A 20128-nucleotide genomic window follows, 5' to 3' on the forward strand; every position below is an offset into this window, starting at 1 on the left:
TGCTTGCCTTCTTGTACAACTTTCTTAGCAAAAACTGTTTGCTGTTTAGACTTGAACGCTCATGCAGCTTTTGTAATGAAGTCCACATAGCTTTGGCATTTTCTTTGTTCCTATGTGGATAAGCTGGTCATCTTCAAAGTAAACTAGTAATCAGTGCAACTGTAGTAAACTGTTCCTGGTCATCTTCAAAGTAAACTAGTAATCAGTGCAACTGTAGTAAACTGTTCCTATGTGGATAAGCTGGTCATCTTCAAAGTAAACTAGTAATCAATGCAACTGTAGTAAACTGATACTGTGTTGCCACAGAAGACACTTCAAGGTTCCTGCACATATCCTCAGTTTCCTCCTACAGAGCCCAGAAGTCTTCAAACCTGGGGCAATCTATTATGCCAATGCTGACCCCCGCTAGGATGTCTGTGCTCAGCTGTGCTTCCTCCCAGTCAATGAGGCTGCTCATCATATCAATGGATCGAGCAGTGAGAAGCGTGCTACTGTAGCGGACAGGGCCAGGGACTTAGTAGCTGATATGACTCTAACATTTTCTATGCTCACTCTTCCATATTTTAAATTAGCCAGTAAAGCTGGATAAATTGGTTTCTACTATGACTGTATTTAATACTGTTGCGATTAGATTCAGCCAGGGGGTGCATTGGTTTTAGTGACTTGGCTGACTCGTAGACTTGCATTGTAAGAAAAGCATAACCATCGTGTAGCACAGTCAAGCAAGAAGAAAAACCTACATATGTAAAGCAAGGCCTGGATCGAGAAAGAAAAAAAAAAGAAAAGCGTAGGGCATACTGTACATGACGTGAAGAGGGGAGACCAGTTAGGAAGGAGTTAATAGTTGGATAATTTGGGTTTAATGGAAGGGGATTTACCTGATTGGGGGTAGATTGTGGCTGGGGGGTCTTAGGCAACTTAAGGAGGGGTGGTTTAGCCCTGGCGTCCAGTATAGATCGGCGGATGCAGGAGACAGCTTCCCACCCAACCTCCCTGTTGTAAATGTTTTCATTGCTAGGATTTGTTGAATTAATGGATGTCATGGCAGCTGGGTGTTTTGTTGGTCTTTGCTGGTGGAGGAAATTTAAGATAAGTGAATGGTTTGGGACCCATCGGTGGTATGTGTCCCTCTGGTGTATTCCAGTTAATGAGAGTTTAACTGGAATGTGGAAATTGATAGTATGTTGTCTCCGAGCCAGTGTGCTGTGGCTAGAGGCCTATTATGGTAAAAGGTCCTGCAGGTTATAGTGGAATATAGGTTTGGGGTGCCTTCAAAGACCAACAGGCTTAGAGACTGATCTGTTTCCGCTTTAAGGAATGTTTCTCCTTTATGTTAATTTAAAGTGGAGTACCGCCGGAAAAAAAATAAAATAAAAGTCAGCAGCCACAAATACTGCAGCTGCTGATTTTTAAAATAAGAACATTTACCTGTCCAGGGTGCCCATGATGTCCTCACCCGAAGCCGACCCATCCCTTGGCTCCGGGTGCAGGTGCCGGCATCTTCAGTAAGGGAATCAGGAAGCCTGGTTCCCTACTGCGCATGTGCGAGTCACGCTGCGTGTTCTGAATGGTCCCTGCTGTCTTCTGGGACCTGCGTGTCTCCCAGAAGACATCGGGGGGGGGGGGGGGCCGGACATGGCATAGTTCACCGCGGATTCTGCAGCGCTCTTTTGCTGGAAGTGGGAGCAAATACCTGTATTAGGCAGGTATCTGCTCCCCCCTGAAATGTGCCAAATGTGACACAGGAGGGGGGGAGGAACCGGATCAGCATAAGTTCCATTTCTGGGTGGAACTCCGCTTTAAGTTTACTTGTGTAGCACCCTGGGGTTTAGTCAGGGAGCTGCTCGCAAATTTACTTGCAAAAAATAGTTATCTTGGTCGATTGATAGAAGTCTATTGATTTCTCCCTAAGGTTGACCTTGTTGCACTTTTCTCTTCTACCACTGGGTGAACGGGTACTTGGTGGTACTAGACATGAGAAGGGCAACCCAAGGTCAGGTTATGAGTATATGGGGTATCTCAGCCAATGGGCAGGGATTTTCTTGAATCCCTTGGCCTGCTGGGAGAACCTATATATTTGGGTGAGGTCAGCTGATCAGTGTTCTGTGCCACCTGGATGGCTGTCTGGGTGGACATGTGTCGTACACCCTGGGCTGCTAGGCCCGAGATTGGGCTTATGCCAGGGGCATCTGGCTGCTAGGCTGTGTGAGTGCCTATCCAGAAGTAAAGAGAGCAGTGCAGGGTTGGGATTGCGGCTTGCAGTCCAACCAGAAGTGACGGTTCTGCCGGCCAGAGAACCCGTCAGTGGTAGGAGGTAGAAGGGAAGCTGTCGCCACAAAGGAACCAACCACCATTACCAGGGACCACAGTGAGTAACTAAAGCAAGTACCAGAATCACATTCTCACCGAAAGGGCACGGAGGAGATGCTTGCAGAAGAGCCTTGTGAGTCAAGCCAGGGACCTTGCTGGTTAGCAGGGGTGAAGCTTAAGAAGTATCTGGAGTGCCAAGCTAGGGACCCAGCAGAGAAGCAGGGGTGACGCTTGAGGGAGATACCACCGCAAACCTTGGAGTAGCTCAAGGGATTCAGAGTCAGTGAACCAGAGGGTCTAGTGAGAGACCGGGAGCTCAGTGTTGAAGAACTATAAGAGGCAGTTGTAGTGGAGCTGAAATAACTGTTACGTTTGAGTTAGGAACTGTTAAAGACTGTTACCATAGGAGACAGCATTCCTGCAAGTGCAGATGTGGCTTCTTGCTGGGGCCTTTCCCTGCATGGCTGTTTTCTTTTGAAGTCTCTGAGTCTGCCAATTGAATTAGCAACTTTCTAAGGGTGTCCTGGCCCTAACCCTCTTTCCCCCATAAATACAAAAAGAACTGTTAAGAGAAATAAAAACATTTTTTACATCCAAGAAGTGCCTGGCACCCAATGGCTTTGTCCACCTTGCACCCACTATGCCTCACAACCCATCACATACAGAAGGATGTCAGCTATCTTTAGCTTGGAAAGTTCTCATTAGACTGGACAAGGCCAGAAACTCTACTACACTTGTTAATAAAAAACTGCTATGGCCATTTTCACTCCATTTGTTGTGTGGTCTCCTTTATCAGGATAGGTAAAGTAAATAGTTGGGGTCTAGAGTATGGCTTTTCAGCCATTGGTAAAGGTAGGGGACATCTGTTCTACACTGGTCAGGATCTAATATGGCTTGCCCCCATGTGTAGAGAAACTTGCAAAATATAAATAAAACGCAAAACATGCATTGATAACATTATTTACATCAAGCTGGACTCTTGTCATGCATATCTAACAACAATTTAAAAGATGTTACGTTCTTCTGTTGACTTTTTAAGACGCCTCTCTGGTTATAAGGAAAATTTGATAGCATTGCAGTGTTATTGAGTATTGTGTTCTTTACCTACCCGTGAGTCTAAGTTGTATGCTGTCTTTTTGAGGTCCTGCAGCGCTCTCTGCATGAATTCAAAGGCATGACAGTCCACACAAGGTCGGCCTGAAAATAAACAACAATTTAAGCAATGCTCTGAAATGGACCTCAAATCCAGCTATCACAATTTATCATGCTGCATTGAATGGCACTGGTGTAGCCGTACCAGCCTATATGACTGGTAGAGAGTCCATGTACCCAGGGTCTAGTATACATTCATTCTGAGTGTCTTTTAGGCCTTAGTCTCATGGACATAGTGATACATACACTCGTCAGAAGGGCCATCTTCCCCTGTGCAGGATGTACAGGTGTTCTGCGCAGGTCCCCACAGCTAGCCACATGTCAGTGATTTGAATAAGCTCCCTGTACAGGTCTGCATGGAACTTCTGTGCATGCTGTACAGGTGAAGACAGCCCTTCGCACAGTTGTATGGATCACTACCCACCTGTGAATGAGGCTTTAAGGCTTGCGCTGAGAGCTTTTTAACTTGCTGCCTGACCTCACCTGCTACAGACTGGCTGATTTTCTAAGCGAAGCGCTGGAAGAACTGCACTCTGCAAAACAGCCATGTGCGCAAACACACAAAAATAGAGGCTCAATGAGCCATATACGTAAGCACTGGGTGGCTGTTTTGCTGGGTTTAAATGGCAGAAGTCCTTACTTGCAAACTATATTCCAAGTCAGTGACTCAAAGTACTGAATAATAATAGCATGACAGCCTGGGAACTAGCATTTTTCGGAAGAAGTCACCCATTACAACCTCCACATTTCACTTCTCACTGGTTTAATTTAAAGGAAGCCTCTGAGAACAACATTATGCAAACTACTATTGATGACATATTTTTTTCTGCTAAAGGGTCCAGGATTAACATCCGGATGTACTGCCTGTTGAGTTAATAACCTGGAACAAGCATACAGTCACTGAAAGTCTGAACTTGTGTTCTGCAATCTTGTTCCAGGTCAGTGACTCATTAAGTGAGTGAGCGAAGGATAAGCCCCAGAGCCTACATTTTTAATAATAAAAATAGCATGAGCCCTTACAACTGTTGTAAGCTGACTCCATTACTACTACAATAATGAAGCAACAATGCACATAATGCTTGTTGCCAAATGTTTCAAACAAAAAGTCTTTTATTAGTGCCAGCTATACATTTTAAGTGAAACTATAATGGTCTCAGGTCAATTTTAGTTTATTTTTATTTTCTAATGCTGTAACTTTGTAAACTATTGTATATTTCGTCACCATGCAGCAGTCATGTGGGAGGCTAAGAATACTGCAGACAGGGACTGGTGTACTATACATGCACCCACACCAGGCTTTCAGCCCAACAAGCTCTTTCACAGGAGGTATAAGGTCAGCCATAGACAGACAGAATTTCTTTCCTGCAACCAGGAAAGAAATTAGCTTGCTTCCCCCATCAATACGAACAGTGTTGAAAGGCATATCTCTCCCACAGAGCCATTGTGTTCTCCCGTCGCCGCCAGGAGAAAACAGTGGTTATCGCTAGCGGCTATAACAGCATGTTATACAACATGTAAATTCTGGCAGGCTGGTTGTACCCAAGTTGATCAATAGATCATGTGACGCTTTTAAAGTCCAGTGACAAAGGTATTAAAGGGAATGTATGTCTGTGAAGGTACTTTTTTATCCAGATCAGAAAATAGCTAGTAGTAGTGTAGTCAATCACCTGTATTGTACATGTTTTGTAATGTTAAAGACTTTAGCTATAGAAGTATCTTGGGTTTTAATGAGGTGTACAACATGACCAGCATTTATAACAACATTTACTATCTCATTTACTGTAATCCAACCACCACTGAATGTGTCAAGGTAGATGTTGATTGTCTCAACTAATTACCATGATGGTACAAAGTCTGGGGAGCGTGCCAATTGTTGATGTTATATGGCTAAAGGTGTGAATTTTTGTCAAATTCGAGGACAACGTCCACTTTTTTGGACAAAAAGAACAACTGATTTGTAAAAGATGTAAAGAGGCCATCTACATAAAACTGGAACAACCATGCCTAAAAAATCTAACCTAACAATAGCTAAAAGTCCAAATCCAGTCAAAACTTTCTTTTAGTCTTGGATACAACAAGGAAGGTTTCATACCTCTGCCAGGTTCACAGGTCCCATTGGAAAGATTTTCCTTCCTGTTCTATCTAACACCTTGACAAGATTTTAGTAGAAACACCCCGATGGGTACAAATAAATTAACAAAAAGTTAACAGAGCTTCTAACCCACCCTCTGTCTAAAAAAAATCTAGAAAAAAAAAGGTTTTGGCAGGTTTTGCCCAACCTCCAATAGAAGAGGGTTTATATTCAATGTTTCTGCTGCCCATTCCTCTGATCTTTGTTCTCTTGTAGAGCTCCATCCTAGAGTGGCTGATGCCTGCATTCTCCAGTGCATGCTGTGATTCCTCTCATTGACTCCTATATACATAACTACAGGACACAGTAGTGATGTAAGAGCTGGTGGATGGAACCACAGCATGCAACATGGAACACAGGCATCTGACGCACATGGAAGTGGAGATACTGCTGGAGACTGTCTTGCAAGACAGAGAAAATCAAAGCAATGGAGGCAAAAAAAATATGTATGAACACTCTTCTACTGCAAGATGTGTTTTTTTGTCTTTTAAAACAGTATCAGAGTTGCTTTATACTGAAATTTACACCTGTTAATGTATTAGAACAGTGATTCCTTCCCCCGACTCTCCACCCTGCCTACTCTGTTCAGACAACTCCATAGTAAGTTTCAATTAGAGACAAAAGAAGAGAGAGTCTGAAGGTTAACAGCTTCTGCTGTGCTCTACTTTTTAAAAACTCATTGTTCTGTCCCACTTACATGTACTTTTTATGTGTTGTATAAAACCGCATCAGGCTATTACTGTTCAGTAGTATGCTGATATCTAGTGGAGGTTTTGAGCCACTATAACTTGTTTACTATGTGATTTTGGATTTTTCTTCCTGTTTAGTGCTGGTTAGTTCAGTCATAGCTAGACCCTTCCCATTTCTTCCATGTTCCCTCATTCAAGGTTTGTACTTCAGAGACAGGGCTTAGGAAAGTCGTTGTCTTCTTACATTTCAAAAGACTGGAAAAACATCCTCTGCACTGTAATTAGTTGAAGTAAAATAGCAATGGATTCTACTTTTGTGTCTTATTGAAGAGTTAGGCTGCCAGTGAATGGTGCCAAGTCAGCAGGTGACTGTCCAGACAGACTGGGTCTAAGAAGGTATGATAATGCAGCATTTGAAACAGAACACTCATTATGCCCTGTATTAAATGTTTATGTGTGCAATATAAGATTTTTTATACATCGTAAAAACACATATAAAACAGTTAATAAACAGTTAACAGTAAAAGTTTAATAAGAACTGATAAACCTAAGTAAAATAAAGTTACTCCAAAACATTTTAGTTCCCCATTTATATGTTAGGTATGCTGACTGGTACACTTTAAGGCTCCATTCACACCATTCGATGCGGAAACGCTGCAAATCGTGGGATGCCCTTGCAATCCTCGCAAGGGCGCTCTGCGATTTGCGGCGTTCCCGAATCACAGGCAGAATCGCGGCGATTATGCCCGCAAAACGGAACACCATGGTATGACTAGAGCCTAAAGGTACTATTGTTTCCCAGGTTATACATGATTTCTTGTCTAGCAATCCATTGATATAAGTACCCCAGAATCCATCTGCCATTCATTAAAGTGTTACTAAACCCAGGACCCTGCATTCACTGTATCTGGTCTCCCACAGTGCACAGAACATGGAAATGCAGTTATTTTAGTAAATATAAACTGTACACAGAACATAGAAATGCAATTATTTTAGTAAATATAAACTGTAAATACCTTTTCTCATCAACAGTTAGAACAGTCTTGTGACTTCTTTCAGTGTCTGGTTAAAGTTTGTATGAGGAGTTTTCATTCTACTCTGACTGCCCTATGAGGCTGCAGGACCCCTGACCCTCTGTCTGGACAGTGCTAATTGATAAATTTCCTAGCAATACACACTAAACTGAGCATGTGCAGAGTGCCCCCCAAGTGTCTGTACTGTCAGGAGATGGTTTGGGGACTGTGGAAGAAGTGGAGGATCAGAGAAGACAGGATCAAACAGCCTTTTTAAACAATCTGGAGGATAAACCCCTTATGGTACACACGATCGAAATTTCCGACAACAAATGTTCGATGGGAGCTTGTTGTCGGAATGTCCGACCATGTGTAGGCTCCATCGGACATTTGTTGTTGGAATTAAAGACAACAAAAATTTAAGAGCTGGTTCTCAAATTTTTCGACAACAAAATCCGTTGTCGGAAATTCCGATCGTGTGTACACAACTCCAACGCACAAAATTCCACACATGCTCGGAATCAAGCAGAAGACCTGCACTGGCCATTGAGCTTAATTTTTCTCGGCTCGTCGTATGTGTTGTACCTCACCTCGTTCTTGACGTTCAGAATTTCCAACAACATTTGTGTGACCGTGTGTATGCAAGACAAGTTTGAGCCAACATCCGTCGGAAATAAATCCAGGATTTTGTCGTCGGAATGTCCGATCGCGTGTACGCGGCATTAGGTTACACATTGAATATAACAAGCATGCGTTACTGCATATACAGACTATTTTACTGTTGTGGGTTTAATAGCACTTTAACTTCCTGTACCCTACAGTGGCAGCTAAACATAAAAACAAGTAAATACAAATTTCCAAAAAAAATTACAGTTTTCCTTTCCATTACAATTCTGCCATGTAGAAGTGGACTGGAAGCCATTTTTTCTTTTTGAAGAGGCTTATTTAAATAGACCTCCCAAGGAGCACAGCCTGAAGTCTGCCTGCTTATACTTAGCATTGCAGTAATACTGTGACATACTTTCTGGCGGTATTGTGGTCCCATGCAGTTCCTCCGCTAAGACGAGCTTCATGAAGGGCAGCCCCACCGTTATCATCAGCAGGAACAAGGAGTAAATGCAGGATGTCGTGCTCCTGTAATGCATTGTATAAACTCTGTGTTTGTCGTCCCACTACAAAGAAAAACAACAATTTATCTTGTTAAACACTGCCAGCAAGAGAACAATGCACAGCTGTGCTCTCCTCTATGGATGTGATTAATAACAAAATGGCTTCCTGACCTCCATTCATAATGTTCATTACTGTAGTTTGTAAGGTCATTGGTCACGGCTAGCAGTTAGTCAGATGTCTATGATACCAGCTGCTAGATGGAGAAATGATTACATACAATTATTTGGCAGGATGACGGAGAAATGGAGGTTGAGTTGTGATGCCCTCTCCAACAAACATGGAAGTTCATGATGTACACAATTTGTGGGATTTTTAAATAGGCTGGAGATATGCAGAGTAAACAATCATAAACCAATCTTCTACTGCTTATTGATGTTTAATAAAGAAAAGCACCTGCAGGGCCACACAATCAGATAGCAACAATTAATCACAAAGTGCAACCATTAGTCACATTACTATATAAAGTGCAAAATTCAACATAAATGTAAATACATCAATCCTAAAGTGCAGTATAATATCACAATAAAAATAAAGTATATACAATATGTATAAAAGTGTAGTTCATCCTAAAGATGTTCTATCGGGTTGAGGTCAGGACTCTGTTCAGGCCAGTCAAGTTCCTCCACCCCAAACTCCTTATCCATGTCTTTATGGACCTTGCTTTGTGCACTGGTGCACAGTCATGTTGGAACAGGAAGGGGCCATCCCCTAAACTGTTCCCACAAAGGTGGGAGCATGAAATTGTCCAAAATGTCTTGGTATACTGATGCCTTAAGAGTTCCTTTCACTGGAACTTCACTGGACAGCCCTCCCAGAAGAGTTGAAGCTGTTATAGCTGCAAAGGGTGGGCCAACTCAATATTGAACCCTACGGACTAAGACTGGGATGCCATTAAAGTGTTACTAAACCCAGTACTATAAAAAATTGTTCATCTGCCCCCCCCCCCCCCCCCACAGTGCCCACAGCTTATAAGTCTTCTTTTTACATTAAAATATTGCCACTATATACCTTTTTGGCTTATCTGTATACCACGGTCAGTGATAAACTTTCTCCAGTGCTGAGAGTTCAGGTAGGAGGAGATTTCCACTGCAGCTTGTATACTCGCCCACATGTGTGATGTCAATATCATGTGACCTGGCTAGCTCTGAGAACAAGTAAATGTTCTCTCCAGCATAAAAGACATAACTGCGCATGTGCAGGTTGGCTACTGCCTGTGTTTTAGCTGGCCTTCCCAAGATAGACAATGCAAGAAGGGAAGGATCTGTGCATATAGGATAAAATAGCCTTTTTACACAATGCAGAGAATTAACCCCTTGAGTTCCACAGTGAGTATAACAAGCATGCAATGCTGCATATACAGACTGATTTTATTGTTGTGGGTTTAGTAACACGTTAAAGTTCATGTGCGTGTAAAGGCAGGTGCCCCAATACTTTTGACAATATAGTGTACACTTTAATTTTATTGTGATATTATACTGATATTATACTGCACGATATCATCCTTTCTGCTAGCAGCCTCCTTTATAACAGCGCAGACCTTATATTCGATACTGATTCAGATGTAATTGCTATAAACTGAATCTGAAATGTATATCATTGTTTTAAGACCCAAAGTCTTGATGTGGACCTAAATTCTAAAAGTGTATCTTGTAGGGAACAGAAATGTTATATAGCACAAATGGAGCAACCTGCCACACACCAAAATCAGCATAAAATCCACTTTTGTGTTAAATTATTCTTTGCAAATAGCAGTGAACTTCTTGTGCCTAGGTATTTCTGTACTTACAGCCTCATAACTTTAGTGTGCGGTCATCTAAGGTACTGCTACAATGATTTTTCTTGATTTTTTTTTTTAATACAGTGTGGTGAAACAGCATTCAGAACAGTGGTAATTTTGTCTACTAAAATATTTTTTAATACAAATTTAGTCAACTGAAATATGACTAAAACTTAAACAATTCAGATGACTAAAACTAATATGGCATTTTAGTCAAAAGATTTTGACTAAAACTAAACTGAATGTATATCACAACGGCTAAATCTGTGTGTGTAGTAGTGCATATTCAAACCTTAATACTAGGGCTGTGGAAATGAAATTAATGAAAGATTAATTCCTCGATTAATCGTTAATTTTTTTGATCGGTAGGCTGCCTGCCCTGGGGCCGCTTTGGGCCAAGCTGTGGCTGCAGTGCAGTGCAGTGCAGTCCGCACCCTCCTCCTCCTCCACTATATGTCATACACAGTCTGCGGGCATCTCCCGCTGTGTGTCTCCGAGCTGAGTGTGAAAACTTTGGCCGTGCTGTGAGAAAAGACCCGCCCTCCTCCTAGATCAGCTCGTGTGATAGTCTGATCTAGGAGGAGGGCGGGACTTTTCTCACAGCGCGGCCAAAGTTTTCACACTCAGCTCCGAGACATACAGCGGGAGATGCCCACAGACTGTGTAATCCAGGCACATGCACTGACTACAGTGAGGCTGCGATTATGGGCACAGTGAGACTGCATTATGGGCACGGTGAGACTGCATTATGGGCACGGTGAGGCTGCCATTATAGGCGAGGCTGCGATTATGGGCACGGTGAGACAGCATTATGGGCACGGTGAGGCTGCATTATGGGCACAGTGAGGCTGCGATTATAGGCACGGCGAGGCTGCGATTATGGGCACGGTGAGACAGCATTATGGGCATGGTGAGGCTGAGATTATGGGCACGGTGAGGCTGCGATTATGGGCAGGTAAGTCTGAGATTATGGGCACAGTAAGGCGGCGATTATGGGCACGGTAAGGCTGCGATTATGAGCACGGTAAGGCTGCAATTATAGGCACGGTAAGGCTGCGATTATGGGCACAGTAAGGCTGAGATTATGGGCATGGTGAGGCTGAGTTTATGATGTGTGACGTCCTAGCCATGCCCCGCTATGTCCGGCTTCGGCCGTTGCCATAACAACTGTGCTAAATCAGCTAAAAGTAGTTGGATCTGTATGTGCGTTATAATTAATCGAAATTAGTCGATTAATTGATTTTTAAAAAATCGATTAATCGAACACGAAAATTTTAATCAGTACCAGCCCTACTTAATACTATAAATAATAAACATCTTATAAAATTTTTACTCCAGGAGTATATAATATTTGGCAGTTCTAAAGAAATAATGTATTAAAATTTAACTAAACCCATCAGATTTTAGTTGACTAAAATACGACTAAAACTAAAATGGCATTTTATTCAAAAGAGTAAAATACGACTAAAACTAAAATGGTATTTTAGTCAAAAGACCAGGGCTTTTTTTCAGCAGGAACTAGGGGGAACTCAGTTCCACCACCTCTGGCTCAGGTCTTCTGCTCCCTGCTACCCACTATCACTGAAGTCCAGCTTCTGCGTTTACAAGTGATAGCTTATCTCCCAGTAGCTCCCACAGGTCAGATCTCCTGCGCAGATCCCACTGAGTGGCGGACAGGGACAATGGAGATACAGAACAGGTGCCTAGGGTTCAGTGCAGTCATGGGCAGGAGAGGGTGCAGAGTAGGCTGCACCCTCTGTGGTCTCCATATTTTCCCTGGCGACCAGTTGTTGATGCTCCTACTGCATGATCTCCCTTGCAAGTGACTGTAGTATAGTATAGTATGCTGGGAGGTACTACAGCCAGATAGGTGTTTCAGCTTAATATTGCAACAAAGGTAAGACATATGACAAATGGTGGAGCTTTTAAGGAGGGGGTAGAAGATGAGGGCAGCCGAGGAAGGGGGTTGTATGCAGAGAGAAGAGCTACTATTTGATGCCATTTGGCAGGTATGTGTGTGTGGCGGGCATGGTTGAGTTCCTGCACCTTTTCTCTGAGAAAAAAAGCCCTGCAAAAGACTATAACTAAAACTAAATTGAAATTTGATGTCAAAATTAACACTGATTCAGAACAGATTCTTGAGCAAGAGAGTGTATACCACCAAAGGGAGCGAAGATTTACAAGGCCTTCCATGGAAAGGTTTATAAGTACACAGTAACGAGTACTGCTGCCTTTGACTGCTAGTATGGGGATGTCACTGCTGTGTTGATAACTGTTCTCCTTGCTGGAGAGGATGCTGTATGTGAGGACCTGCGGACAAGCATCAGCCTACTTCAAATTTTCCGTGGATCTGTGCTTTTTGCGCTTCTGCTGCTTCTGGACCATTAGTCCATTAATCATCAGGTTATCAGTCAAAAAGGGGACAGATCTGACATGAGGAAAGCAAAGCCCTGTCTCTACCAAGATTACTGTCCACACACATAGGTAAGTCAGTAAGGCCTCATGTACACTGCTGCTGGTAAACGGACGTTTAGGATCAGTTGGGTGTTTTTTTCAGCTGCCCCTGAACTCTCCTCTGTTATCTTATCAGTACATGTACACAGGGGCGTTTATAGTCATTTCTAGGCAGTTGAGTTTAGAAGCATTTTTTTGGAAAGCAAAAAAATGCGTTCAGGACTGATGTTCAGAGGCATTTGAAACGCCTGTAACAGCTTGTAAACGCGTGTAAACGTGTGTAAACACGATAACTCACGTTTTGCCACGTTTCGTTTACAGGCGTTTTTAATGGAGAAACATTTTTGACTATTTTCAATGTAAAAAGCTCTTGTAAGCGCAAACGTGGCTAAACGTGGCTAAACGCAGCATGTAAACCTGGCACAATGGACTTTTTTAATACTATCTGTCAAGTTAAATCATTCAGGAGACGTTTTAAAACGTCCCGTGTAAATGAAGCCTAATGAGAAAAGGTCAGCTGCAGAGAGACCACAGGCAATGCTGATGACTAGTTCTTTGAACTCTGCTTGCCCTTTTGGTCACAGCTTTCACAATTCAGGTCCTCTTTAAACTGCAATGTTTTGAGACTCTAAGACCCCTTTCACACTGGGGCGATGACGATGTGGGCATTAGCGGTAAAGCGCTGCTAGTTTTAGCAATGCTTTACGACTGTTATAGCGTGCTTTTCGGCCACCAGCGGTGGCGCTTTTAACCCCCGCTAGCGGCCGAAGAAAGGGTTAATAGTGCCCGTGTTGAGGCGCTGCCGAAATGCGTTGCAGGCGCTTCTGTATCGCTGCCCATTAATTTCAATGGACAGGGGAGGAGTGGTGTGTACACCGCTCCCGCACCGCCCCAAAGATGTTACTTGCAGGACTTTTTTTGCTCTCCCGCAAGTGCACCGCCTCAGTGTGAAAGCACTCGGGCTTTCACACTGGGGTGGCTTGAGAGGCACTTTATATGCGTATTTTTAGCAATAAAACGCCTGAAAAGCACCCCAGTGTGAAAGGGGACTAAGGGGACTAGTAGCATGCAGTGGCCTGTCGATTTGACAGGCAGCACCGCCTATCAGGCTCAGCCATTCAAGTCAATGGGTCTGTGCTGCAACTGATATCCAAATGCTTGGCATTTGGCAAAAAAAAGAAAATAAAAAAAACAGGCACCCAAGTGGGGCTGCACTTTAAAAAGTCATTCACTGCAGACCACTTTTCTGAGCACAGGCTAGTATGAACCTAGCCAAAGTGTTGGTTTTTTATGTTGTTGCTTATGTCAGTGTGGCATTGTTTTGAGGGTTCTCATCTCAGGTGCTCAAGCATGCAAAAATGATGACTGCAAATCAGGCTATTCGCCTGCTGATAACTAACCCATGCATGGGGTGACAATAGCTTATATGGGCAATGAATGTCATGGCAATATGGAAAATCAAATTAATGATGTAATTTAAAATCTCAATAAATTATGTATGCTGTCATTTTATAGCTATTTCTAATGAATACCAATGGAGGTATGGCCAATGATGTTGAAGATATAACCATACAACACATGTGCATAGTCACAGGGACATTCATATTCCATTATAAAAAGCTAAATGCAGGCTATTGTACTGTGCTTCCAATCCTTGTTTTCAGTCTTCAATCCATTCTAGTTTTTCTAGCAGCCTATTCAGTATTCACTAGACCAAATTTGCAAAGAAGGACTGAAAATGGATTAAAAATGTAATACATTTTTCATTACAAACGCAACATAAAAAGATGGAAATAGCAGGAACAACTACAACATATTCTTTATTTAAAACAGATGTGAAATTAAAAAGGAAGTAAAATGTAATAATAATGTCTATATGGACAGACCAAAAAATATCCGTACCATGATACAGTTTCCCTCCCGCCTTTAAAAAAGAAAAAAGTTAAAAAGGGGATTGAAAACTGACAGGCAATAGGGTGATAGGAGGAGAGAACAGAGTAAGCAAAGGGTTGAGATCATTGGCGTACTGATGATGTCATCTCTCCACAGGTCAGCAGGCTGGGGGTGTGTTCTTTTTTATAAATTCTTTATTTAGAAATAAGGGGCGTACATGCCAAAGTATTCAGTAGATACCATGCAAACACCAGTTGTCAGATTCAATTAGTTGAAACATACTTAGCACGGTTCAAGTATGTCATGATAAAATTTCACATATAGATAGAGATCCACAGGTGGCATGGGCGATTCAGAGTAAGTTCTCACAATTGATGAACTATAACTCCCCTCAACCTTTTACCTAAACATCTATATAGGTAGGAAGCTAGCCAGAACTGGAAACTATGCAAAGCAACCCAATACAGTAATCCCAGCAACCGACTGGACACCCAAAAAAGAGAGGGAGGAAAAATAGCATGGGGGGGGGGGACCAGAGCTGGCGAAAAAAAGGGGGGACTTCCTCTACTCAACATCCCAACTCCTTCTTTGAGGGAGCCCCAGATTCAGACTGCTCCAAAATAGTACTTTTTTTTTTAATTTGTACTTTTGTAGAAAATGTAAGTTCAGGCCAGTAAAACCATCTCTTCAGAAATTTGTCATGGGTACCTCGATCAGTTGAGATGAGGTCCTTCATTCTGTTTATTTCTCCGACCTTAGCCAGCCACATAGCGACAGACAGGGGTCGAATCTGCTTCCAGAGGTCAGGTATACAGCTTTTGGTCGCGTTAAAAAAGGTGGGGTAAGGCTGATCGCTTATAAGTCTTCCGCGCCATGGAATGATGTAAAAGCGTGTAAAAGGAACCAGGCTGGGTCAAGGGCGATTTGTCTTACTTTGGCACAGAAATTCTGGAGTTGATTGCATGTCCAGAAAATGTGTAGGAGATCTCCCAGGGTGTCCCCACACCTCCAGCAACAATCCGAGGAGAATGGGTACATGTGCTTAAGTTTAGCTGGAGTCAAGTACCATCTCATAATTCAGTTTTTGATATTTGGTACAGATGGATACTTTGTGAGAGAGAGACAGTATTCTGTCAAGTTGTTCTTGCTTAAAAGTTAATTGTGGAGGGTTGTGTTCTCAACCAAGGTGGGCTGCCTCTGCAGTAGGTGTCAGAGACTTGAATATGGTGTCTAGCAGGAGTCTTTGGATCACAAGACTGGCTACACAGAATTATGGAAATTTTTGGGCTGATAAAACAGATCTGAAATATGTATTTCAACTGGGTATGTGAATGCTTGCCTGGCGTTCAGCTTTAACCCCCACAGGTGAGCTCATTGCGTAGTCAATACACAGCAGCCTGTAAGAATGGGTTTTCCTACAGAAACCCTACACACATTTGGAGACACCGTTTGAGATCCAGTCTCATAGACATAAACCCTTATCTAAATTGGTATTTGTAACCCAGTGGAAAAATGTATGATCACTAGAAATAAATGACAAATTGGTTTATGTAAACATTAAAAATATACTGCAATCCATGATGTTTATAATTTGGAATATTCAACTTCTCATTTGAATAATACAATTTCACAATTCAATAAGATGTTGTGTCCACACTATGGTGCTTAAGCCCATATAGGGTTTTATTAGGGGCCCCGCTGGGGTGAACTTTATCTTCTTTTGCTTCTTCTCCCTTTCTTATCCTCCTTTTCTCCCCTTTATTCTTTCTCGTGTTATAACACGGGTAGCTGTATCACTTTTTATACCATGGATCTTGCTCATTTTCTACTACAACAGTCCATTAAGGGTCGATGATACCGCTGTCATGTACTTGATATGTATATTTAGCCTGACTAGCCAATTCTTTTTGGGTCGTGTCTCTTGGAAATTTCTTGAGAAATTTCTATTCACTGTGTATTGTTTTCTTGGTACTTATGCTATCTCTTTTTAGAATGTTGTATCTTATTATATGTTGTCACTGTATTTGATATTTCTGGTCTATTTTATTATATAAAGTTTCAATCAAAAAATGAAAGTAAAAAAAAAAGTACTGCAGACTAACAGCTTCATTATGTCAGGAGTGGACCTGCAGGACAGAAGATATTGCCACCATGACCTTGGACTACTGTGACACCTGGGTGATCTTGTTGAATGTATTTCTTGATGTAATATATTGTTCAGTTTGTTTTATATCAATAATTTTGTGTGGTTACATTTTTAGTTGTATCTAAGGAATCACTGCCAGTGGTATTTATATATATATATATATATATATATATATATATATATATATATATATATATATATATATTGTGACATTTTAAACGTCAAATTGATTTATGGGCGTTATGTTTCACCTCGCATGTGTTCTTTTGTAAAGAACTAAGGTGGAATCTGGTCCGGGTTTTACCAGCCACCTGGGCAGGGTTTGTTTCGGACCTGATTTTGCGGTCCACTTGTATCCACCAATAGGTGGTATAAATTAAGCAGGACTAGAGCAAAGGGTTGCTCTTGGCCTGGGACTCAGGAAGCCATATCTTTGTTATGTGGGTGACTGGGAGAAGTATAAACAGAAAAGTCAGTGCTACTACCCATACACCACATAGATAGCAGAACTCCTAGGTGCTCGTTCCACAGTCACTGGCTGTCAGGGCTGGGCTCAGCCCTTCCTCCTTAAAGCTGGCCGCTCAGCTGTTGGCTAATTGCCAGCTACTTTCTCTCCACAGTGACTGACCTGTTGATGATATCCTGCTCGTCAGTCCTGCCTACTTAAGCCATCCAGCTCAGATGATCTCTGCCTTCGCCTTGGTCACATCTCTAGAGACGCTCTCCTGTGTTCCTGTTAAAGACTTGCTTGGCTGACATTCCTTCTGGCTCCAGATCCTGCTTGCTGTTCTACTACGCTCATGTCTGGCTCCCTGATGTTTTGGCTTCTCTGACTATCCGTTATGATTCCTGAACTCTGGTTATGCTTTGACTATGTTTACTCTGTTTACCTTTTTATTATTATTATTATTATTATTATTAAACAAGTGTGATTTAACTGTACTTCTGTCTCAGTCTGATTCATGGTTTCTGACACTGGCTGAGTAGAGCAATGTGGAAAAAATGATCCGCACTCCGGTTGTTGCTCTTAAAATTTCTTTATTTTATTGAATAGCCACAGTGGACAAACGCAGATTAAGTCAGTTGATGTGTTTTAGCCTATAAGACTAAGTCATATAAGTCATAACCAGCAACTGACTGGGAAAAAGCCCTTAACCTCTGAGTTAGGAAACCTACAATGTTTAGTTAGTGTCTGGATGGCAAGGATTTATTTTCGGTTTTGTTTGTTTAAAATTTCATGCAACCTTTTAAATAAAACTGGCTGCAAGCCAGACTTTTACAGAAAACCTGCTGTTTGGACTACCTTTTTCCCAGGGAAGGTGATCCCCCTTGAGCTAACCCCTGACATATGTTGTATTTGGGCGGGCATCTTCATGAACAAGTGGAAAGATGGAGGATGTGTTAAAAGCCCTGCTGCGGGCCACTGCAACCCTGCAGGAAACCAATCGCCAGCAGCAGGAAACCAACCTACAAGTCGCAGAGGCCACTGCAGCGCAGCAGGAGGTGAATCGCCAGTTTGCGGAGGCCCTGGTGGAATTAAAGAGGGGTCCACAGGTCCTTTGCCAGTGGAACAGAAAATGGTGCATGCCAGCTATTTCCTGCAGAAGATGACACCTGCAGATGATGTGGAAGCATATCTTGCAACTTTTCAAAGAGTCGCTGTTTGGGAAGGATGGCAAAAAGAGCAATGGGCAGGACTGCTAGCACCCTTTCTGACAGGAGAACCCCAAAAGGCCTATTATGACCTGGAATCAGATGCGGCCCAGGATTATGAATCACTGAATGCGGAGATGTTGGCATGTCTGGGCATCACCATTGCAGTCTGTGCATCAACGGGCATACAGTACAGACAAGCCACCCCGCTCCCAGATTTATGACTTGATACACCTCACCAAGAAGTGTCTGCAGCCAGAGACTTTGGCAGGCCCCAAGATTATAGAGTGTATGGTCATGGATCGCTATTTGCGCGTGCTCCCTGCCACTTTGAGGAAGTGGCTCCGCCATGGGGACCCTAAGTCTGCAAACCAGCTGGTGGACCTGGTGGAGAGATATATACGGCTGCTGGGGACTTATTGAACCCATACGTGACCCAATGTCTCTAGGGGTGAAAAACCGCCCGGAGGATCCAGTAAGATTGTTCAAGCGTTCAAGGGCTTGGGGAAAAATTACAAGACTGTGGCTACAGATAATGAGACTATGGGCTCAGGACCTGGAGACTGGCCAAATAGGTCAGGAAGGTTAAGGGGACTGGGTACAGAACATATAAAATGTTATCGATGCCATGCATCATATTGCTGCTAACTGTTCCCTAAATGATGAACCAATGCAATGTGATATTGCTTATTTGAGAAAACGTATGTCTCTTTTTGCACACGTGGCGTGTACTGCATCATGTCAAGGATGCATGGAAAAACAAATGTGTGTGATTTTAGTTGATGAAAAGCCAGTCACTGCTCTGCTAGTTTCTGTGTTGTGACATTAGTTAAAGGTGATTGTGCAAATCCTGCAAAGTTACACCCTAGCACTATTGGGGTTATTTGCATACATGGTGACACACGTGACTACCGGACTGCTGTGGTTGAGGTTGATACCTCCTGGAGAACAGGGAATGGTGACACACTCAGTGGGGGTGGTACCCTCACTGCTTCATGAAGCCCTAGTGGGGAGAGATTTTCCACACTTTTGGAGTTTGTGGGAAAACAAAAAGAGTCAACTCACTCCAGACCCTTTTGATTTCAAAATTGAAAGGGAAACTGTTGCTGTGTCCAAGGAAGGGGTAGATCCTTTTCCTTATACTGTAATGGCTGGGGGAGCAGGAGGGGCTAGAATCCCGCCCCCAGCTTGAGGATAATGAACAAGAAAAGTCAAGAAAGATGATTTTTGTATGGAACAACTAAGAGACACCATATATAGTTAAATACATAGTAAGTGAGATTGAAAAAAGACACAAGTCCATCAAGTCCAAGCTATGTGTGTGATTATATGTCAGTATTACATTGTATATCTCTGTATGTTGTGGTCGTTCAGGTGCTTATCTAATAGTTTTTTGAAACTATCGATGCTCCCCGCTGAGACCACTGCCTGTGGAAGGGAATTCCACATCCTAGCTGCTCTTATAGTAAAGAACCCTCTATGTAGTTTAAGGTTAAACCTTTTTTCTTCTAATTTTAATGAGTGGCCACGAGTCTTGTTAAACCCCCTTCGCAAAAAAGTTTTATCCCTATTGTGGAGTCACCGGTATGGTATTTGTAAATTGAAATCCATTCCCCTCTCAAGCGTCTCTTCTCCAGACAGAATAAGTTCAGTGCTCGCAACTTTTCCTCATAACTAATATCCTCCAGACCCTTTATTAGCTTTGTTGCCCTTCTTTGTACTCCATTTCCAGTACATTCT

General features: G+C 42.5%; 1 protein-coding gene across 1 annotated transcript in view; it reads right to left on the reverse strand.

Moving 5' to 3' along the window:
- LOC141118493 (NELL2-interacting cell ontogeny regulator 1-like) overlaps positions 1-20128 on the reverse strand; it is a 49231-nt gene that overhangs the window by 21958 nt on the left and 7145 nt on the right. The window contains exons 2-3 of the mRNA XM_073610918.1: positions 8317-8467; positions 3419-3507 (exon numbers count right to left, since the gene is read on the reverse strand). Coding sequence (XP_073467019.1) covers positions 3419-3507; positions 8317-8440 — 213 coding nt within the window. The 5' untranslated portion in view covers positions 8441-8467. The remainder of the gene's footprint in view (positions 1-3418; positions 3508-8316; positions 8468-20128) is intronic.

This window comes from Aquarana catesbeiana, linkage group LG01 (assembly GCF_042186555.1).
Source record: "Aquarana catesbeiana isolate 2022-GZ linkage group LG01, ASM4218655v1, whole genome shotgun sequence".
In the NCBI taxonomy this organism is placed as follows: domain Eukaryota; kingdom Metazoa; phylum Chordata; class Amphibia; order Anura; family Ranidae; genus Aquarana; species Aquarana catesbeiana.